Genomic DNA, 24,267 nt, shown 5'->3' on the forward strand with positions numbered 1-24,267 from the left:
ATGAACCCAGGCTGGGAAGGCAAATGCAACGGGGCTTGTCAGAGGTGAGGAGCGGCGCATTCCAGGTATCTGCCAGGTACATACTGGGTATTTGCTCGAATAAAGTGTGTCGCAGCAGTATATTCTTTAAATCAGTTTATTACTATCCTTGTACAAAAGCCGCAATTATTTGGGTTATATCTTGGCATTATCTGATGGAAAACTGTATGGTATTAAATATTTTATATATTTCTTATACTCCTAATACTCTAAATCTTGATAATATATATTGTGGTCAGCATCATCCTTATATTTAATATAAAATTATTCTTATGGGTACCTTAGAATTGTATTACCCATACTGTATCTGCTGCTAGAATCATGCCATATGATTCTATTTCAATGTCCCTAAATAAGCTTCTCCTGTTTTAATTGACATTTGATTTATAACATGCTTTTCACATGTCTTTTAAGTTTTTTTAATTTATTTACACGAGGTGATATGAATATATTTAATTAATTAATTTTTAAAAATAGATGTTTAGAGGTCTATATAGTTTAATATGATATGATAACTATTTATGTCTGTTTGGTGTTATAACTCTATGTATCACTTATGTAATCTATGTTTATCACTTATTTGTTTATTTTCTGTAAAGTTTGTTGGTTTGTACTGAAATGTAATGTCTCCCATATACCAGTTTGCTTTAACAGCCATAAGATGGTTCCTGGTATAAATACCCATTTACCTGACACTTATTGAGATTGTATATCACTTGCTGCATTTGGCAATAGAGGGGTTAAACCCTTCTGTATTAGGCCCTGTGAGCTGCTCCCTCCAAATTTGCATAATCACTAATTGATCAAGATCACATCATAGTGGGCGTGTAATTTCAAACACTTGCGCGCGGGAGCATATGGGTATTTAAGGTACATCTATGGCTGCAGTATAGCACTCTTTGAAAAAGTCGCTCAGACGAAACGCGTCAGAGAATTGTTCTGTCATTTTAATTCAGGGCTTTTATGCCGCATTAAAGTTTTTTTGTTGCACGCCGCCGCCAGCCTGGTATTTTTCACTGCAGTGCTCCAACATCTCCCCAATCTTCTTCACTTACGTAGTCGTACATAGCAGGGTCTGGATTGGAGAAGACAGCATCGTCGTTATTCAAGCAGGAGTTCGGCAACAGGTAGACAGGAGTTCCCCGCTTCAGCTTAGGAGCGTGAGTGCGGGAGTGTAAGGGTCTGGGAGTCACGCCGGCCTCGGCGTGCTCCTCACTCACCCGCAGCTCCGATGGATACCCTCGCGGCACACAGACAGCCTCTCACCGGAATGCCGGTCACTGCTCCACGTGGGCGCGCGCGCACGTCAGGACTCCTCTTCTAATCTCGGGCCGGCGGCTTCGCTCAGTCACGCGCCCGCAAACCCTGCTACACGGAGGCGCGGCCACACGGAGCCGCTCCAACCCCTTAAAGGCACAGCACCTCACACCATTGCTGCAATCAAATGCAGTCTGACTACTGGGCTTTATGGCTCCTCCCCTGGGACTCATTCTGGACCTATCCCTGCTGTAGCCTGGCCCTTCCACACACTCCCACCTTGCTACCCTGCCATTGGACCCTCTCTCCTATAGATACCTTACAGTGTCACTGACTCGTTGGCTGAGCATAGAACCAGTTGTTCTCATCACTCTCTGCCTCCCTAGTTCTGTCTTGTCCTGTCTTGTTTTGCAGTCTTCCTCGTGTACCGAACCGGCTTCCGCTACGTCTACCCGCACCTCTGGCATCCCGAACTCGGCATACGGCAACACGACTCTCCGCACCTCTGGCATCCCGATCCTGGCAAACGGTAAACGATTACGTCTCTCTCTCTAACCCCGGACCTGGAAAATAGCACCCTCTACCATTCGTACCTCTCCTGCCCCGATCCGGAATCCCAGACCACTCTACTCTCAAGAAGTGCCCTCGTGGCTGTGGGTGGCATTATACCCTATCCCACCTCAGCACTGCGGTACCGTCTCGTTTGTGGTGAGCACTTCCTGACATGCTCAGCCCTACAAACATGGACCCCGCTGAGGTGGAGCGCACTTTAAAGGCTCATACTACTCTCTTCACCAGGCTAGAGACTTATCTGGCACAAGCGGATAGGCGAATGGATACGTTGCAGCAAAGCCTTCATTCCCTTAACGTTCAAGTCCGAGCTCTCAGTCGGCAACCTTCACCCGCGGCTTCCACAGCTTCCGCAACAGCCTTTCCAGCACCTTTGTTTGCTTTGGAACCTCGTATTCCGCCCCCCAAACACTATGCCGGGATCCCCAAGGATGTAGGGGCTTCCTTAACCAATGCCTCATCCAATTTCGACTCTCGCCCTCTCGTTTTGTCTGTTCTGTCTCCAGGGTCGGTTATATCGTGGCTCTTCTCATCGACGAGGCGCTGGCATGGGCTTCTCCCATCTGGGAACAACAAGGTCCTCTTACACAGGACATCGATCTCTTCGTCGAGGAGTTCCGAGAGTCTTCGACACCCCTGCACGGCAATTAACGGCAGCATCTTCTCTTCATCACATAACCCAGGGAGATCGATCCGTCGCCTGGTATGCTGTGGAGTTCCGCACACTTGCTGCTGAGACGGAATGGAATAATGAAGCACTATCTTCAGCGTTTTGGCAAGGTCTGTCTGAATCCCTAAAGGACGAGCTCGCAGCTAATCTAGAGGATTTGATCAGTCTGTGTGTTCGAGTGGATCAGCGTCTACAGGAGCGGAGAAATGAACGTTATCGTTACCATCAACGGGTTTCAAGGCATCTTGCTCCATCGTTCATGACTCCTACACCCCCTTCCGGGAACATCCCGGAACCAATGCAGTTGGGAGGTAACAAGTTGTCTGCTGCTGAAAAACAACGTTGGCGCAATGCCGGTCTCTGTATGTACTGTGACAATTCCGGTCACATATTACCCCAGTGTCCTCACAAGCCGGGAAACGCCAACTCCCAATGAAATCCCGGAGAGTTTCGTTGGGAATCCTTACACTTTCTCCCATCGTCAAAGACGTACTTCCTACCAGGATAATGTTGCCTATAACACTGTCTGGAGAGGGGTTTCACACTCAAGCACGGGCGTTCATTGATTCCGGTTCCGCAGGAAATTTCATCGATGAGACTTTTGCTAGACGGAACAATATTCCATTTATCAATAAGAAGACGCAAGTAGGTTTGGAGGCCATTGACGGACGACCCCTACAGCCGGCATTCATCACGCTACAGACGGTGCCTCTCCTACTGCAGTTCATCGACATTCATACGGAGATCATTACCCTCGATGTTATCCACACTCCCTCTGCTGTGCTGATTTTGGGTCTTCCTTGGCTTCAACGCCATAATCCTCGCATCGACTGGACGGATCGGGAACCTATCCAGTTGAGCGCTTCTTGTGCCAAGACATGTACCAAGATTTTCCAGAAGATTGGTGGGTTGACTACCCTGCCAGAGAAGGTCGACTCCCTACCTTCTGTGTACTGGGAATTCCGTGATGTGTTCGACAAAGCACGTTCCGAGGTTCTACCTCCACACCGTTCTTTCGACTGTCCGATTGACCTACTACACGGGGCACCTCTTCCCAGAGGACGATCCTATCCTCTCTCTCTCCCGGAGACGAAAGCCATGAACACTTACATTGCAGAGAATTTGGAGAGGGGTTTCATCCGAAAGTCTTCCTCCCCAGTCGGAGCAGGCTTCTTTTTTGTCAAGAAAAAAGACGGGTCCCTTCGTCCATGCATAGACTACCGGGGTTTGAATAACATCACACGCAAGAACCGCTACGCACTGCCCTTGATACCGGAACTCTTCGACCGTCTCCAGGGAGCAACTATCTTTTCTAAATTGGATTTAAGAGGTGCCTACAATTTAGTAAGGATACGTGAGGGGGACGAATGGAAGACTGCTTTTAACACCCATGACGGCCACTACGAATACCTGGTCATGCCGTTCGGTCTGTGCAACGCACCAGCAGTTTTCCAGGATTTCGTCAATGAGATTTTTCGGGACATTCTTAACACATTCCTTATCGTCTACCTAGATGACATCCTCATCTTTTCTAAATCTCTTCAAGAGCACATCAAACTCATTCAACAAGTGCTGTTATGCCTCCAGGAGAACCATCTCTTTGCGAAGTTGGAGAAATGTCAGTTTCATCTCAAGTCAGTGGCTTTTTTGGGATACGTTATCTCTGACTCCGGATTTAATATGGATCCAGAGAAACTTAAGGCTATTTTGGACTGGCCCCGTCCGACCACTTTCAAAGCCGTGCAACGCTTTCTTGGTTTTGCAAACTATTATCGACGCTTCATTCGCAATTTTTCTTCGACGGTGTCTCCCATAACTGCTCTCACGAAGAAGGGTGCAGATCCTTCATCATGGTCTGAGACCGCCATAAGGGCATGTAATCTTCTGAAGAAGGCTTTTGTGTCTGCCCCTATCAACTTCCATTTACCTTGGAGGTAGATGCCTCTGACATCGGGGCTGGGGCTGTCTTATCCCAAAGGACCTCTCCCTTAGCCAGACTACACCCATGTGCATTCTTCTCGGAGAAATTTTCGTCCGCAGAACGGAATTACGATGTCGGGAACCGGGAGCTTTTGGCGATCAAGTTGGCATTAGAAGAGTGGAGACACTTCTTGGAGGGTACGGAGACACCTATAACCATACTCACAGACCATAAGAACCTTCTCTACTTAGAAGGGGCACGTCGTTTGAACTCTCGACAAGCCCGCTGGGCACTATTTTTTTCACGATTTCATTTTCTTATCTCCTTTATTCCTGGCTCCAAAAATCTTAAGGTGGACGCTCTGTCTCGACAGTTCCTGGCAGAGGATAAGTCGGAAGAACAGCCAGAGACAATTATTCCCTCTAGATGTATTTTGTCCGCCAACTCCTTTGATATTTTGGACAAGATTCGATCCGAACAATCACAAGCTCCGAGGGGGCTCAAGGTTCCGGAGGGAAGACTCTACACGGCACCCCAACACCGCAAAAGGGTTCTCGAGTGGTGCCATTCCTCTAAGTCAGCAGGACATCCAGGGATACGGAAAACCAACGACCTTGTTCAACGTACCTTCTGGTGGCCTGAGAGGGCTAAGGATGTGGAGGAGTTTGTTAAAGCGTGTGACACGTGCGCTCGCAACAAAGTACCCCGGGTCAGACCAGCAGGCCTTCTTCTTCCCTTACCCATCCCAGACCGTCCCTGGAACCATATTTCTATGGACTTCATTGTAGAGCTCCCAGACTCCAAAGGAAAGAATACCATTCTTGTGGTAATTGATCGTTTTTCCAAACAGACTCACCTTGTTCCCTTGAGGGGTCTTCCAAATTCCTCCAGGCTTGCGGATGTTTTCATCCAGGAGATTTTTTGCCTTCACGGAGTACCTGCAACCATCGTCTCTGATCGTGGGTCCCAGTTTGTGTCAAGGTTTTGGCGAGCCTTTTCCCGAAAGATGGGTATTTCACTTCAATTCTCCTCGAGTTACCACCCACAGACCAATGGGCAGACGGAGAGGGCCAACCAAAACCTGGAACAATACCTTCGATGTTTCATAACCGATACTCAGGATGATTGGGTGGATCTACTTCCTTGGGCTGAGTTTGCTCTTAACTCCCTTCGCAATGACTCCACTCAAGAATCTCCCTTCTTCATAAATTGTGGCTTTCATCCTTCCCGTCTACCCTTCTCCCCGCTACCCTCAGGAGTACCAGCGGTTGATAAGCGCATCTTCCGGCTGAAAGATTTATGGACGAGGATTCAGGAGAACTTAAGGGTGGCTACTGGGAGACAGAAACTCCAGGCAGACCGTCTTCGACGCCCGGTTCCGGAATTCGTCCCAGGAGACAGGGTTTGGCTTTCTTCCAGGAATATCCGACTAATGGTTCCTACCATGAAGCTAGCACCTAAGTTCCTCGGTCTCTTTCCTGTGGTCAAGAGGATTAATCCTGTGGCTTATCGTCTGCGCCTTCCACCCTCGATGAAGATTCCTTCAGTCTTTCATGTTTCTTTGCTTAAACCAGCATTCCAGAATCCTCGTTTTTCTAAGACCACGTCCCCTCCACTTCTTCTTCTGATCCAAGGTCAACAGGAGTACGAGGTTCAGTTTATCCTGGATTCTAGGATTTCCAGATGAGGAGTACAATACTTGGTCCACTGGAGGGGGTTCGGACCAGAGGAACGTTCCTGGATTCCCCACCGGGATCTCCATGCGCCTCGACTCGTCCAGGCTTTCCATCGTAAGAATCCCTCCAAGCCATGTCATGGACGCCCGGAGGTCGCCCCTGAAGGGGGGGTACTGTAAGAGTCTGGGAGTCACGCCGCCCTCGGCATGCTCCTCACTCACCCGCAGCTCCGACGGATACCCTCGCGGCACACAGACAGCCTCTCACCGGAACGCCGGTCACCGCTCCACGTGGGCGCGCGCGCACGTCAGGACTCCTCTTCTAATCTCGGGCCGGCGGCTTCGCTCAGTCACGCGCCCGCAAACCCTGCTACACGGAGGCGCGGCTACACGGAGCCGCTCCAACCCCTTAAAGGCACAGCACCTCAAACCATTGCTGCAATCAAATGCAGTCTGACTACTGGGCTTTATGGCTCCTCCCCTGGGACTCATTCTGGACCTATCCCTGCTGTAGCCTGGCCCTTCCACACACCCCCACCTTGCTGCGCTGCCATTGGACCCTCTCTCCTATATATACCTTACAGTGTCACTGACTCGTTGGCTGAGCATAGAACCAGTTGTTCTCATCACTCTCTGCCTCCCTAGTTCTGTCTTGTCCTGTCTTGTTTTGCAGTCTTCCTCGTGTACCGAACCGGCTTCCGCTACGTCTACCCGCACCTCTGGCATCCCGAACTCTGCATATGGCAACACGACTCTCCGCACCTCTGGCATCCCGATCCTGGCAAACGGTAAACGATTACGTCTCTCTCTCTAACCCCAGACCTGGAAAATAGCACCCTCTACCATTCGTACCTCTCCTGCCCCGATCCGGAATCCCACTCTACTCTCAAGACGTGCCCTCGTGGCTGTGGGTGGCGTTATACCCTATCCCACCTCAGCACCGTGGTCCTGTCTCGTTTGTGGTGAGCACTTCCTGACAGGGAGTGGCCTCTGTGCGAGGAGCGGCCTCGGCCCATGACGCCAGTCTCAGTAGGGGGAGATAGCAGGCTGGCCGAAGTACACCGCAGGGCAGCGTCGGGAAAACCAACGCTTCAGCACCGATGACAAAAGCAGGCCTCTGCGTAGAGGAAAGCAGCAGGCCTCAGGATACTCAGGAAGTCAGGCCTCTGTGTAGAAGCACAGCAGCAGGCCTCAGGATACTCAGGAAGTCAGGCCCCTGCGTAGAAGCGTAGCAGCAGGCCTCAGGATACTCAGGAAGTCAGGCCTCTGCGTAGAAGCGTAGCAGCAGGCCTCAGGATACTCAGGAAGTCAGGCCTCTGCGTAGAAGCACAGCAGCAGGCCTCAGGATACTCAGGAAGTCAGGCCTCTGCGTATAAGCGTAGCAGCAGGCCTCAGGATACTCAGGAAGTCAGGCCAGGCACTGGTTATGGGGTTCAGGAACATTTACACACACATACACGCACGTAACAAAGACTAATTGTAGTATAATGTAATACAATAAATACATTTATGTCAAAAACGAATGTTATTTATTTATTTATAAAATATTTTACCAGGAAGTAATACATTGAGAGTTACCTCTCGTTTTCAAGTGTGTCCTGGGCACAGAGTAAGACAAATAATACATGGTTACAAATACAGTTACATAAATGAACAGGGTATACATTATATACAAGACATTGCGTGCACAGTTAAAGAAAATATATATTATGGGCGTATGAAACAGTTACAGACCAGGTTAAAATGCGAGACAGCCTTAGATTTGAAAGAACTTAAACTGGTGGTGGATGTGAGAGTATCTGGTAGGTTGTTCCAGTTTTGGGGTGCACGGTAGGAGAAGGAGGAACGGCCGGATACTTTGTTGAGCCTTGGGACCATGAACAGTCTTTTGGAGTCTGATCTCAGGTGATGAGTGCTGCAAGTGGTAGGGGGGAGGAGCTTGTTCAGGTAGCTGGGTAGCTTGCCCATGAAGAATTTAAAGGCAAGACAGGAAAGGTGAACTTTGCGCCTAGACTCTAGTGATGACCAATCTAGTTCTTTGAGCATTTCACAGTGATGTGTGTTGTAGTTGCATTGGAGAACAAAACGACAAATTGAATTGTAGAGGGTGTCAAGTTTGCTAAGGTGGGTTTGAGGTGCCGAGCCATATACTAGATCTCCATAGTCTATAATTGGCATTAGCATCTGCTGTGCGATACGCTTTCTGACCAGGAGACTTAGGGAGGATTTGTTCCTGTAAAGTACCCCTAGTTTGGCATAGGTCTTGGTTGTCAGGGTATCAATGTGCATGCCGAATGTTAAGTGGGAGTCCAAACACATGCCCATGTATTTAAAACTAGTAACAGGAGTTAGGGTGGTGTTAGTGTTGGTTCTAATCTGGAGCTCAGTCGCTGGAAGCTTTAAAAATTTAGTCTTGGTCCCAAATACCATTGTTACAGTCTTGTCAGTGTTTAAAAACAGTTTGTTTTGGGAAATCCAGTTTTCGAGTCTCAAAAAGTCAGACTGAAGTATGTGTTGAAGGTCGGAGAGGCTATGGCTGTGTGCATATAGGATTGTGTCATCTGCATACATGTGTATTGAGGCTTCCTGACAAGCTGTGGGAAGATCATTAATGAACACTGAGAAGAGTAGGGGCCCAGAACAGAGCCTTGCGGGACACCACAAGTGATATCCAGGGGGTACGAGTTAGAGCCTGAGATGGACACATGTTGGGATCTACCTGATAGGTAGGACTGAAACCAGTTTAAAGCATGCTTCCCTATTCCAGAGCTCTGGAGTTTGTTAAGCAGGATAGCATGATCAACTGTGTCAAAAGCCTTTGCAAAATCTAGGAATACAGCACCAGTGAGTTGACCCTGTTCCATTCCACACTGGATTTCATTGCAAACTTTTAGCAGGGTAGTTACGGTAGAGTGTTTGGGACGAAAGCCAGATTGGAATTGGCTAGGGAAATTTGTCTTGGTGTAGAAATCGCTTAATTGGGAGTGGACACATTTTTCCATTACTTTGGATAGAATTGGGAGAAGTGAGATTGGCCTGTAGTTTGAGACAGTGTTTTTGTCCCCACTTTTGAAGATTGGGACAACTCTGGCAGTTTTCCAAGTCTTAGGGATATGGCCTGCAGACAGGATAGAGTTGACTATGGAAGCAATTGGTTTGGCAATGGCTGGGGCACCAAGTCGTAGGAACCTAGATTGTAGTAAGTCAGGTCCGCATTGGCAGCTTAGTTTTAGTTTGAGGAGCGCTTGTGTAATCTCCTCTTCAGATACTGGGCCAAATTGAAAATTGTGGGCAGTGTTGGGAGGCGGTGGGACTGTGGGGATACTCCCAGGGTGAGATTCAGATTTGTGGTTTGGGCTGCGTTTCGCTAATAAGTTAGTGGCACACCCCACAAAGTAATCATTGAATGCATTTGCAATGTCAGTGGGGTTTGTCAGAGTAATATCCCCCTTAGTGATGTTACTTGGTTGTTGATGGTTAGGAGGCTGGAATATATTGTAGATAACCTTCCAGAAGTTAGCTGGGTTTGTTGTATTTTGGTGGAGATTGTCAGAGTAATATTGTGCTTTTGCATGCCTTGTTTGCCTTGTGCACATGTTCCGCAGGCATCTGTAGTGATTGAGATCCTTGGTAGTGCCAGTTACTTTGTAGCTTTTCCACAAGGCATCCCTGAGCTGGTAGAGTGCAATAAGGTCAGTTGTAACCCATGGAAGGTGGGCCCCCCGTACCCTTATTTTGCATAGTGGAGCATGGGTATCGCAGAGTTTTAAGAACTCTGATTGGAAATAGTCGAGCGCAGAATCAGGGTCGGGAATTAAATCGATTCTGTGCCATGGGCAGTTGGTAAGGTCATCCAGAAACTGTTGTGGGTTAAAGTTCTTAAATGTTCTGATGAGGAGAACTCTAGGGCTTGAATGGGGCGGTTTAATTTTCCTTACACAGTACACTATTGCATGGTCACTGAAAATATCAGGAAGGATGCCAGAGGATTGGATTCTGATGGGGTTTGAGGAGAGAATCCAGTCTAGCAAGGAATGGTTATGTGATTTCAGGTTTGTCCGTGTGGGTTGGGAAATGAGTTGTGATAGGTTAAGTGACTATTGTTCTGACTTGGAATTTATTAAATGTATTTTATTTATATATTTTATTTTAAAGCGGGGTTGGGGGCGGGACTAAGGGCGGGAATGGGGCGGGGTTGGGGGCAGGACTAGGTGGCGAGTAGATTTTTTGGTTGGGCGAGTAGATTTTTGGGTGATTCGTCGAACACTGTGTATGTGTATATGTGTCTGTGTGGTACGTAGGCCCTGGTATGTATGTGTATATGTGTCTGTGTGGTACGTAGGCCCTGGTATGTATGTGTATATGTGTCTGTGTGGTACGTAGGCCCTGGTATGTATGTGTATATGTGTCTGTGTGGTACGTAGGCCCTGGTATGTATGTGTATATGTGTCTGTGTGGTACGTAGGCCCTGGTATGTATGTGTACCTGTGTGGCACGTAGGCCCTGGTGTATATGTGTCTGTGTGGTACGTAGGCCCTGGTATGTATGTGTATATGTGACTGTGTGGTACATAGGCCCTGGTATGTATGTGTATATGTGTCTGTGTGGTACGTAGGCCCTGGTATGTATGTGTATATGTGTCTGTGTGGTACGTAGGCCCTGGTATGTATGTGTATATGTGTCTGTGTGGTACGTAGGCCCTGGTATGTATGTGTATATGTGTCTGTGTGGTACGTAGGCCCTGGTATGTATGTGTAATCAGATGCCTGATTGCTGCTGCAGGCAGGGGAGAACCTGGAACCAATCAGGCGACTGGAGCTTGGTGGGGGAGGAGTCTGCACTGGTCCTTACATAAACCCATAAAGTAGTACAACAGACTAGACCCCCCTTCTTTTTATTATGTTATAAATAGGGACAGAGCCCTTGAAGTTAGGATCCCAGAAGATGGCTAACTCAATCCAGCAGGCCCCAGAGAGGGGAAAACGAAACGCCACAGGGGGCAAATATTTCTACTTCAATAGTCCATTTTGCTTTATTTTGTACACCAACCCCTTGTGTGAAACCGTATCAAAAGCCTTTGCAAAATCTAAGTAGACCACATCAACTGCATTGCCCTGGTCTAAATTCCTACTTACCTCCACAAAGAAACAAATGAGGTTAGTTTGGCAAGATCTATCCTTCATAAATCCATGTTGATTATTACTAATAATTTTGTTATCCATTAGGTATTATATGAGGATGGAGCATATGCTCATTTTGTAAAACTAAATAGTTTCCAGCACATGAGAAAATAATCAGAAATCCATGAAACCGCGGTAGCAAAGAAATTAGATTTTACTAGTACATGGTTAGAGATAAAAGGACGTGTTACAACTAAAATACACATAATCACCCTTATATCAAATAATCTCTTCTTCTCCTTTATACAGGCACAGCTGTCATCCGACAAATATAAACCAAGGAACCTCCTATCTCAGCACCTTCAGAGGAGCACTGCCCACTACCAGCATGGACAGAGGAGCACTGCCCACTACCAGGATGGACAGAGACGCACTGCCCACTACCAGCATGGACAGGGGAGCACTGCCCACTACCAGCCTGGACAGAGACGCACTGCCCACTACCAGAATGGACAGAGGAGCACTGCCCACTACTAGCCTGGACAGAGGAGCACTGCCCACTACCAGCATGGACAGAGGAGCACTGCCCACTACCAGCATGGACAGAGGAGCACTGCCCACTACCAGCATAGACAGAGGAGCACTGCCCACTACCAGCATGGACAGAGGAGCACTGCCCACTACCAGCATGGACAGAGGAGCACTGCCCACTACCAGCCTGGACAGAGGTGCGCTGCCCACTACTAGCCTGGACAGAGGTGCACTGCCCACTACCAGCATGCACAGAGGACCACTGCCCACTACCAGCCTGGACAGAGGAGCACTGCCCACTACCAGCATGGACAGAGGAGCACTGCCCGCTACCAGCATGGACAGAGACGCACTGCCCACTACCAGCATGGACAAAGGAGCACTGCCCACTACCTGCCTGGACAGAGGAGCACTGCCCACTACCAGCCTGGACAGAGGAGCGCTGCCCACTACCAGCATGGACAGAGGAGCACTGCCCACTACCAGCCTGGACAGAGGAGCACTGCCCACTACCAGCCTGGACAGAGGCGCACTGCCCACTACCAGCATGGACAGAGGAGCGCTGCCCACTACCAGCATGGACAGAGGCGCACTGCCCACTACCATCCTGGACAGAGGAGCACTGCCCACTACCAGCATGGACAGAGGGGCACTGCCCACTACCAGCCTGGACAATGTAGCACTGCCCACTTCCAGCATGGACAGAGGAGCACTGCCCACTTCCAGCATGGAGAGAGGAGCACTGCCCACTACCAGCATGGACAGAGGAGCGCTGCCCACTAGCAGCCTGGACAGGGGAGCACTGCCCACTACCAGCATGGACAGAGGTGCACTGCCCACTACCAGCATGGACAGAGGAGCACTGCCCACTACCAGCATGGACAGAGGAGCACTGCCCACTACCAGCACGGACAGAGGAGCACTGCCCACTACCAGCACGGACAGAGGAGCAATGCCAACTACCAGCCTGGACAGGGGAGCACTGCCCACTACCAGCCTGGACAGGGGAGCACTGCCCACTACCAGCCTGGACAGGGGAGCAATGCCCACTACCAGCATGGACAGGGGAGCACTGCCCACTGCCAGCACGGATCCACACTTGCTATGTGAGTATGGTAGGTATTGTGGTGGCTCTGAGATCTGCAAGGAGGGAATATCTGATTATTGTGCAGTTATGAAACAGCCCAAAGTAATTACTCTTGTGTTCTCATAGAACCACTAGCAGGTAAGATATAATATGTAATGTTCTACCAGCAGGGCTAGTAACATTTCTATAACACAGGTATTATACCAATATCAGAGGAGAGGAAATCACAAGAAGAGCCCGCACTCCCAGCTTTACATGGGGCATTTTCCTTTTCTTATTGCCAGGTTTTCCTGTGGTTGTACCAGAGAGGTTAGAGATTAAGACAGAGGAAGAAGAGCCGGACACAGAGGATTATCTGTCCCCAATAAAGAGTGAAATAGATTCACTTCCTGACGGTTGTAAGTAGTACCCTTTTATCCTCACTTATCTATATTCAGTTTGTTTAAGAATGGACTATAGTTTTTAATGTGATTTTATGTAATACTGTTCCTTGTAATTGTGTCTCTCGTCATCTATGTTGTGTGTATATGTGAGGTGATATGTCCAATCAATGCACAGTTCATTTACTAGCATTAACCAATGGGAGGATACCTCTCATAATATAAGATAGCTCCCAGCATGCAATTTTTAACCTCCTGACGAAGTGTGAGAAACACAAAACTCGTAGAGGAAAGAGGCAGGTGCGGTGTCTAAGGGCTGGACGTGGTCAAAAAAAACCATCAGGACACCGAGGAACAGGCCCTTCCACTGCTTGAATCGCAAGAGTGCCACCGTAGCTAAGCGGCAGCTCTCGGGAGATCTGTGCAAACCCGTGGTGCACCCTGGGATTCGTAGTCCGGCTGCCTCAGGAAAGGTGGCTGTTTGGTGCTCCAGAGACACCAGAGCACCGAGGCTGACCGAAGGGGTGATCCAGGGGCTGTGTAGTGCTTACCATCTGGTGGAACGGGGGAAGACCACCAGCGCATTCCCAACAAACTTTCTTCTCAGTAGGGGAAATCCACGGGGAGATGGTATGGTCTTACTTGGGGTTGACACGGATAGCTGGAGTCAGGAGTTCGGATCCGTAGTGTGAGGGGCAGCAAAGAATTCCAGCAGGAGCAGGCAGAAGGAAAAGTCGGGCGATGCAGGGTCAGGACGGATCATGGTCAGGACAAGCAGCAGGCAGGATAGAAAGACGGGCCCGGTTCGGAACCAGGATTTGCAACGAGATCAGGAAGTTGTATGTACTGAAGCAGGGGAGCGAAACGACCTCACTCCACCTTAGAAAGCTTGAGTGAAGACTGACTGGATTCGGTATCAGAATTGGCAAAGGTACTGAAATAGGTGAGTGGAACAACCTACTCCAGATAGCAAAGCAGTTGTGAAACCAGACCAGAGAACCACACAGGTAGAAGGCAGGAGACTGGAAGAGGAAGCCAAAGTCAGGAACCAGCTATTCGATGAAGCAGATTCAGGGTGTCCGGAAAGGGGGGGGGTGGATGGGGGAAGGGTGACACAACGAGCTTCCTCAATAGCAGAACTCATGTGATGTCCAGATAGCTGGGGGAGGAGCCTTCTAATAGGTCTTGGAAGGGCATGTGTTTTAGTCAGCAGCTGTCTAGCGAGGGCATGCACAGAATAACACAGTCCCTGTGGGCTGATACTTACATGATCTTTCCCCTCCCCCCCTCTTTTGTGACTTCTTCCTCTGATCGTTCTTGCAATGTAGGCAAAAAGTATGAGTTCTGCAGTTCAGACATAGGGAACCATACTATAAGTGCATAAAAAAAAAAATCGCCGGGCCAGTTAAATCGCCTGTTTTTTGAGTGTTGCTATCACGGTATCGGAGAGCCTCGGTTACCTGTGATAGCAGATTTACCAAAACGGGCGAGTAGCCGGAGACGTGAAGATCGCCTCTGTGAAAAGGGCTTACCCAGCGATTTCTTTCAGCTGCAGAGAGAACCGCCTCTCCCTGTGCATATCTCGCCTGAAATTAATGTTTTTTAATAAAAATGTTATTACTAGTGTAGATGTACAAGGGGTCTCCAGAGCAGAACCGCGTTGATTTCAGGTCCGGGGACCCCCTGCTTCCCAAGATAGAGGCCCCGTTATGGGGTGCCAGTATCTCCTATGCATTTTATTCCCACGGTCACGTGACGCGAGACATTTAAATGCATAAGAGATACCAGCACCTCAAATCAATGCAGTTCTGCTCCGGAGACCCCCTGCTCATACACTAGTATTAAAATGTATATTACAGCTGCTACCCACAATAAACATCAAAAACACAACAACACTAATACCCACCTCCTCTACCCCCACATGATTGATACCGGGGATCCTCGGGTGGTCCCCGCGGGTGTCTGTGGGCCCTCGGGTGGTCCCCGTGGGTATCTGTGGGCCCTCTGGTGGTCCCCGCGGGGGTCTGTGGCCCTCAGGTGGTCCCCGTGGGTGTCTCCCTCCCACCCCCCACCAACACATACAGTACAGTAACCATTGAAACCAAATAACTGAAATGCCCCGAATAAAAAAGAATTTATAATAAAAAAAAAAACTTTTGCTATTCAAAACATACCTGAGATCAATAATAAAGGCAGGGTGGGGTATTTCTTTTAAAACAGGATTGCAGATCAATCAGTGGCTTAAAACATACCTGTGAAGAGACAATGCAATTAGTTCATATCACATCAGCTGGGCATGATAAGCCACTATAGCAGTCAATGGTCACCCTAATAAAAAAGCATGAAGGCCAAAAATACACAATAATAAAAGATATACACAAGCATCTTAACACCTCAATTCAAGAAATAAAAGCAATAGGGTTAGGCTTAGCCAATAGCCAACTAATTAAATAAATAAAAGCACTAGTCAACCAGTTAAATAAATAAAAGCAAAAGCCAACCAATCAATTTAATAAATAAAAGCACTAACCAACAAAATAATTAATTAATTTTAATCACTAGCCAAAAAACAATTAATGATTTTAAACCAGTAGCCAACAAAACAAATAATTAATTTAAAACGCTAACCAATCCTAAAATGTATGGCTATGATGTACCACTATGCCAATCAATGGGTAGAGAGTGGGTATAGAGGTCCCGGGGTGGGTGGTTAAGCCTCCTGAGTGGGTAGCGGGGCACGGGGGTTAACCCCTTAATTACTATAGCGGTTATTAATTGCTGCAGTGATTAAGGGATTAGCAGCCATTAGATTGTATTTTGTCTGGCAACGGAGGACATGGCCCTGCAGTATGCTGACGAGGACACCCTTCAAGATGGCAGTGGTAAGTAGAAAGGTTTATTTACTTTATTTATGCTGGCTGACTAATGTTTTATTTTATAATGGGAAAATGAGCTATTATCCATTATTATCTGGATAATAGTTATTTTGCCCATTACTGTACTGTATGTGTTGGTGGGGGGAGGGAGACACCCGCGGGAACAACCTGATAACCCCCAGACACCCGCGGGGACCACCCGAGGGCCCACAGACACCTGTGGGGACCACTGGAATTACTATAGCGGTTTGGGTGTGGGAGGGGGGGTGTATTTATTTCAATGTATAGCAAAAAAAATTGCCACCGGATTGGTACCGCAGGCCAGCAGGGACCACCCGAGGGCCCACAGACACCCGCGGGGACCACCCGAGGGCCCACAAGGACCACCCGAGGGCCCACAGACACCCGTGGGGACCACCTGAGGACCCCCGGACACCCGACGGAACCACCTAGAGGACACCTGCAGCCTCTGGTATCAATCATGTGAGGATAGAGGAGGTGTGTATTAGTGTTTATTGTGGGTAGCGGGGGTTGGTGAAGGGGGTATTTGGCCCTTGGTGGGTAGCGGGAGTGGTTAACCCTTTCATTGCCTTAACGGTTAGCTGCTAACGTAATGAAGTTGCCTATAACTGCATTTTTATTGCATCGGAATTATGCCGGGGGTCTCCGGTGCTGATATTAATGGGTATCAGCTCCAGAGACCCCCGGCATCAATCCGATGCAGGAAAAATGCATTTTTGTCTAAGTTCTGTCTTGCCGCCATCTTTTCCTGGCTTGAGGATTTTGGGACAAACGCTCCATTCTAGAGCCGCGATAGGCCTCAATAACCTAATCGTGGCTACTAGAATTGCACGAGTTTCAGAACCTGCCAATAAATGGCTTACCGACGCTCACCCAGTGATTTTTTTTATGACGGCTGAAATTTTTGGTGAGTCATGCCTTTATCCCCCACTTATCGAGGCTTACTGAATATCAGTAGGCATTTTGGCCGATAAGTGGCTTATCAACGCTTATAGCATAGGCCCCATAGTGTCAGTTAAGTCATACAGATGAAGCTGACAAGATAGAAGGTAATTGGTCAACTGACATGTGGACATGCAGAGGAGTAGCAAAGCTGGAGACTGAAGGGCGCTGATAGACTGATGCAAATGTCTCTGGAGGAGTTCCTGAGCACGATGTAAGAAGCACAGAGGGTTGGACAGAATCACAAGGCAAGAGCTCCAGAGGTGTAACTTTATTATTCGGATCAGCATGCAGAAGTTCATGGAAATGCTCTGGCGTAGATGGCGTGGAGCATGGCCAGTGACTGAGGGGGCCCAATGAGAGGTTTGTATATAATCCTCTTGTCAAGATCTAGTCCCGTTATACATAACCACTTCTCAGTGACCATCGAAGTGAAGAGATCGTTCTGTGTCGTAGGTTTGGCCGTCACACACAGGTCAGCGGGTACATCAAACACAGTAGAGGAATCAGACGGGAGAGTTTGCCTTTAACGTGGGAGCTTTAGAATCAGCAATGGGTACATCAGACAATGGAGAAAAAAAGAAAGGTTCAAGTGCAAATACCGTTATAAATATTCAAAGTGAACACAATTGTGAAATAAATATATTACATACTGTATGGGGGTAGTGCAGCTCCAGAAAAGGACTCAAACTGGCGTCCAAAACAGGTACACTGAAGCAAGGGATCAGGAGCGTAATTACTCCCCAGATGTGTAAAATAAGAGACACAAAATAGTGCAATAACGTATGGACCAACACTGTGATAGTATTGAAAAGTTTTTCTCACTCACATATTAAGAAGTTTAAATGGGTGTTGTGGTTATTCGCAGTTAGCAACTCATACAGGATTTCTTCCAATGCGTATTGGTGAATATTCCTCAGGAGCAGGATAGGATGATGGGGAGGTTCCCATATGTGAACAGAATAGGGCTATCAATCACGGTACAGGAATCAGTGAAAGGGGAACTTGTCTTTAAAGTGGGTGCCGTGCACATTTAGCTTTTTCGGTCCAGGAAGGCAATCTCAGCTTGGGTTACCCAAGCAAAAGGAAGGGTTTCCCAAAGAGGTTCGGAGCGGGTCTTGGGCTGATCGGAGTTTGATTCTCATGTAAATAGCGTTCATCCACTATGTTACTAGATGCACCCAAATTGGTCAGGGCAACTACGGGACATGGAGGCAGCCCAGGGTGAAACAGCATGGTCCCTAGAGACAGAGTAAGGCATGGACGTAGTAGTGGTGAAGAGCATTTTCTGCCTGTAAGGTAGAAATGTCTTCCCGAAGACACTGCAACATATTGCGGAGTTATTGCATCTCCACCACAGCTTTCCAGGTGGATAAAAAAAAAAGGTTTTATTGATTTCACAAACTATCAGTTTCTGTAGTGAAAATCCACGGCGAGAGTCTGCACCACAGTCTTATTTGGGGTTGACAAAGCTAGCTGGAGTAAGGAGTCCAGATCTGTAGTGTGACGGACAGCAGAGAGTTCAGCGAGGAGCAAGCACAAGGGGTAGTCTAGCAATACAGGGCCAGGGTGGAAGAAAGGCAGGAGAAGCGTTGGACGGATCTGGGTCCGGGCAAGCAGAAGGGGGGATAGAAAGACAGACCGGGTTCAGAATCAAGATTTTCAAAGAGTTCAGGAAGTTTAAGCTAGTGAAACGGGAGCGACACAACCTACTCCAGATAGCAAAGCAGTTGTGAAACCAGACCAGAGGACTGCACAGGCAAAAGGCAGGAGAGTGGAAGAGTAAGCTGGAGTCAGGAACCAGGTATTAGATAAAGCAGAAGCAGTCAGGGGGGCGACACAACCAGCTTCTTCAGTAGCAGAAATGTTGTGACGCCCAGATAGATGAGGGAGGGGCCTTATAGATCTTGGAAGGTCAGGTGGTGTATTCAGTAGCTTTCTAGCGAGGACTTGCACAGAATAACACAGTTCCTGTGTGTGGATCCATACCATTTTCCTTTTCTTGTTGGCAGGTTTTCCAGTGATTGTACGAGAGAGTTTAGAGATTAAGTCAGAGAAAGAAGAGCCAGACACTGAGGATCATCTAACCCCAATAAAGAGTGAAATAGTTACATTTACTGTCAATGGTGAGTACCATAACATCATTTTGTGTAGACGTACGTTATATTGTTACACGCATGTGCCTCTGTGTTTACCAGGAAAGAATCAATTGCAGTAGTAGTGTCGCAGGAGGAAGTCACAACGTCTACATTAACAAACAATTGGATAATGTAACGAGTGCTCACCACAAACAGGATGGGACCGAAGGCCCAGGTGGAGATATTTGAGTACTCCGACCAACAACCATGTAACCGCATTCAGACCGCAGAGTCGCAGCTGGGTCAGGGCAGGAGAGGTCAGAATAGTCGCGATACCTGCCGTTATTTAGGATTGGAGAAGTTAGATGGTTGTTGTGTGTAGCCGAGGTCCAAGGGTAGAGAGGTCAGAATGGTCATAGTGCGTACCCGAGGTCCTGGAGTCAGAGAAGGTGGCAGTCCAAAAGCAAGCCGGGGTCAAGTGTCAGAGAAGGCAGCGGTCCAGGTACAAGCTGAGGTCTGAAGGTACAAGAGATCAAGGCAGAATGGAAAGAGCAATAGCAGGGCAGCAGGATGCTTGAGGCAAGCACTTGTAACATAAACAGAAGTTTATGGTCAGCCAATTTGCATAAGGGCTGGCTGAGCATATAAAGAACAAAGAGCCAATGGTAAGGCTGCAGGCAATGAGTCATCACAGGTATACTGTGTACTGATAGGCAGGGGAGGAGTGTATCGCTGCAGTGTAGTAATTAATGTTGTGCCCCTGGTATTGCGATGCCTGCGTGAAGTGGAGACAAGAACGTCCTCCATTGGGGCATGGGACGCGGTCAGTCCGGTAGGAGTACGACAGCGCTCGCACGAGGGGCGTCGCCCAATGCGTTGTCACGGGACGCGTCACGGGGCAGGACCAAGGTCCAATCCTCACAGTACCCCCCCTTCAGGGGCGACCTCCGGGCGTCCCTGGGATGGCTTTGAGGGGAACCTTTGATGGAAGGCCTGAATGAGCCTAGGAGCATGTAGTTGGTCCTTGGAGATCCAAGAACGCTCCTCGGGGCCGAAGCCCCTTCAATGGACCAGGTACTGTAGCTTTTATCTGGAAATCTTGGAATCCAGAATGGTCTGGACCTCGAATTCCTGCTGGTCTTCAACCAGGAGAGGCTCAGGAGGTGATATCGAGGCAGGGAAATGGGAATCCTGGATGAAGGGCTTGAGTAGAAAATTATGGAAAACTGAAGGAATTTTCATGGAAGCTGGCAACCTTAGCCGGTAGGCCACCGGGGTTGACCTTCCTGATGACAGGAATGGGCCAATATATTGAGGTGCAAAAAAAGAATAATGTGCTACAGCACTAATACTTACAAAAAAATATTGTACTATGACTCTACTAATATATCAAAAAAGTGTCTGAAAATATAGGAAGGCTGCCTGGACCAAGTGAAATAATTACAAATCACATATACAAATGACAACAAATAAACCGGCGCCTAGTACCAAAAGATCAGTGAAAAAACCTGACCATAACATGAATGTCCAGTCCTGTTGAACTAGGAATCTTCTGATGAGTCTTGATCGTTGTCTCATAACATGTGGAAAGAAAACAGAGACCAATCATAGTGTACAACTATAAGACACTTAGAAGACCATGAAATCTTAAAATATATATAAAAATAAAAGATCTGCTGATGAACAAACAAGACCAACACGCACAAAACAAACAACAAACAGACTGCTACTAACTCCAACAACACAACACCTGATGAGAGATCAAAAAATTATAACCGATTTAATAAAATACACTTTATAATAAAAATAGTGACATACACTGGAATAGTGACGTGGGTGCTCAGCTCCGGATAGGGAAAAATGAAAACCCTACTTACGAAATGCAAATAGCAAATAGGCACAGAGGATAGTCCTTTTCACAGGATCAGTGTCCACACCAGGAAACTGGATGTTGATTCAGTGGGTAGCCGGTCCCACCGCCGCGTGCACCGCCAACCCGGATTGCTAGGTAACACTGCCTGGACTGGGCTTCCCCACTGTGTCTGACTGAAGCCACGTGTACTGTAGCCACTCCTGTACGCCTTTTGCCGACTACAAACTCCTTGCCGGAGATGTGCGTGCATATGCGGAAGTGCAGCTCGCTCATCGCTGCGCTCCAAAGCTGGTAGTCCTGCTTGTGACTGAATCAGCAGCTAATGCCAATAGCACACCAGTAACACTCCACAATCGACACTACCCACGCGTTTCATGAGAGAACTCACTTCTTCAGGGGATATGCCCTTCCGCATTCAAACTGAAGGAGACTGCCAGGAACCCCCGCTGTGTTAATCCGATGGGCCATTAGTCTGTTTGCAGAAATGTTACAGAAATGTTGCAGCATTACTGGGGTATTGCCCCAGACTTTCAAAGGCAAGTGTTCGGATACTCGTTGCTGCATCTGTACATGTGGTGACAAATTCCTTTGTCCTTACGCATCCCTGGCCAGCAAAATGTCCTTTCCAGAAGATCAATAGTTCTCCTTGTACCTGGATGACCGGAGCTTTTAGACGAATGACCCCATTCCAATACCTTTCGTCGATAGGGTGGTGCGGTTAATGAGACATTCCTCTGGAACTTCGAGACCATCCAGAATATCAGACTGACTTCTCGCGATGTCCTCCATAGAATCAAATGTGTTGGCAGAAATGATACATGATGGGGGAAGTATGGTTTCCTGTCGGTCCTCAGCCTTGTCTTCTACTAGAAATTGATGGGTGAGGGCATCTGCCTTCACATTTTTAGAACCTGGTAAATAGGCTAATAATAATAAGAAATAATTAAATTAAAGCGAGAGAAGAAAAGTGACCATCGAGCTTGTCGTGACCCCAAGTGGCTAGCGCCTTCGATGTAAAGCAGATTCTTATGATCAGAATGGTAACTGGATTTTCAGTACCTTCGAGTAAGTGCCTCCATTCCCCCAAAGCCACTTTGATGGCCAACAGTTCACGATTGCCCACGTCGTAATTCTGTTCGGCAGGCGAGATTTTTTTGGAAAAGAACGCACATGGGTGTAGTCTGGCTTGTTGAGTCTTCCTTTGGGACAAGATTGCCCCGGCCCCAACATCTGAAGCGTCCACTTCAAGCATGACGGGTAGTCCTGGATCAGGATGCACCAGCACAGGGGCTGACACCGGCTGTTTTTAGCTTCTCTAATGCTTGAAGGGCTGCAGGAGACCAAAGTGCCAGATCAGCTCCTTTCTGTGTCAACGCCGTAATGGGTGCTACTACGGATGAACATTTTTGTATGAACCTTCGGTAGTAATTTGCGAAGCCTAAGAACCATTGTATGGCCTTCAGGGTCATAGGACGAGGCCAATCCAAAACTGCTTTCACTTTGGCTGGATCCATGGCAGGGCAAGTATCGGAGATGATATAACCCAGAAAGGATGTCGGAGTCTGATGAAAGTGACACTTCTCCAATTTCGCGAAGAAGTGATTCTCCCGTATTCGTTGGAGTACCTGTTTGACATGACCCAGGTGTTCACGTTCGGTTTTCGAGAAGATTAGAATGTCAGCAAGATAGACAATGACGTATTGGTCCAGGAGATCCCTGAAAACCTCGTTGACAAAGTCCTGGAATACCGCGGGAGCATTACAAAGACTGAAAGGCATGACTAGGTATTCGTAATGTCCGTCACGGTTGTTAAACTCTGTTTTCCACTCATCCCCCTGTCAGATTCTCACACGATTGTAGGCTCCTCGTAAGTCCAGTTTAGTAAAAATGGTGGAACCCTGTAATCTGTCAAAGAGTTCAGGGATGAGTGGTAATTGTGATTTTGTGATTTTAATAAGTCCCTGATAATCAATACATAGTCTTAGGGATCCATCCTTTTTCATTACAAAGAAGAACCCGGCCCCGGCAGGAGACGTGGACTTCCGGATGAAGCCCCTTTGCAGGTTCTCTTGGATGTACAGTAATCCTTCATGGCCTTGGTCTCTGGAGGCGACAATGGGTATGAACATCCTCGCGGAGGCACTGAACCGGGTAGAAGGTTGATAGGGCAATCGAATGACCGGTGGAGTGGAAGCTCCTCGGATTGAGCCTTGTTGAACACATCCTGAAATGTAGAGTAGATTTGAGGCAGATGAGAAGTTACCTGCTCTGGTATTGAAACCCCACATAGGCCTTTGGACGGCACACAGCAGTTCTGTAGGCAGTATGAACTCCATTGAAAAGGCTGCTCTTCTGTCCAGTCAATCCGAGGGTTATGTAGTTGAAGCCATGGGAGTCCCAGGATGATGTAGACGGTAGGAGAATGAATGACATCAAATTGGATCCTTTCGGTATGAACCTCTCGTGTCTGCAACTGGAAATGGATAGTTTGAAGACAAAGGCGGGTTGTAAGGGTCGACCGTCAATCGCCTCTTGCCCTACCGGGTGACTGCTACGTGTCAAAGGGATTTTGTTTCTTTCTGCGAATCCCTGGTCCATGAAATTTCCCCCTGACCCAGAGTCCAGAAAGGCCCAAGTTGTGGCCTTGAAGGTGTCACCGGTTAGGGAGATGGGTAGAGAGAGGGAGTGGCTCAGTGAGTAAAGACACTGACTGGCACTGGGAGTTTGAAGCAGGGGAGCCTGTGCCTCAGGCACCAAAAACATAGATTGTAAGCTCCACGGGGCAGGGACCTGTGCCTGAAAAATGTCTCTGTAAAGCGCTACGTATAACTAGCAGCGCTATACAAAAACATGCTATTATTATTATTATTATTATTATTATTATTTATGGGTATCAAAAGCCTGGTTGGCATCTTGGGAGGAGAAATAGATAATGTTCCCAGTGTGATTCTCCCAGCTCTCGCTGGGGACTTGGCGTTTCCCGACTTCTGGGGACAAGCAATTACCTGGTTTCCAACATTACATAATAAGGGCAGAGTCCACCATTACGTTGTTTCTCACCGGGTGATAGCTTGTTGCCTCCGAGCTGCATTGATTCTTCCAGATTCAGAAGAGGGGGGTTAAGGACCTCTGTGTAGTGGCTGCAGGGAGACCGCAAACCTTGCTTGCGTCGATTTCTTCTGCCCTTCTTTCCTGTAATCTTAAGTCCACTTGTATGCATAGGCCAA

General features: G+C 48.0%; 1 protein-coding gene across 1 annotated transcript in view; it reads left to right on the forward strand.

The window, feature by feature from the left end:
* Nucleotides 1-24,267, forward strand: part of LOC142473302 (uncharacterized) — a 94,317-nt gene that overhangs the window by 40,310 nt on the left and 29,740 nt on the right. The window contains exons 4-6 of the mRNA XM_075580499.1: nucleotides 11,562-12,898; nucleotides 13,155-13,268; nucleotides 19,102-19,215. Of these exons, the coding sequence (XP_075436614.1) occupies nucleotides 11,562-12,898; nucleotides 13,155-13,268; nucleotides 19,102-19,215 (1,565 nt within the window). The remainder of the gene's footprint in view (nucleotides 1-11,561; nucleotides 12,899-13,154; nucleotides 13,269-19,101; nucleotides 19,216-24,267) is intronic.

Source organism: Ascaphus truei (assembly GCF_040206685.1).
Source record: "Ascaphus truei isolate aAscTru1 chromosome 3 unlocalized genomic scaffold, aAscTru1.hap1 SUPER_3_unloc_1, whole genome shotgun sequence".
In the NCBI taxonomy this organism is placed as follows: domain Eukaryota; kingdom Metazoa; phylum Chordata; class Amphibia; order Anura; family Ascaphidae; genus Ascaphus; species Ascaphus truei.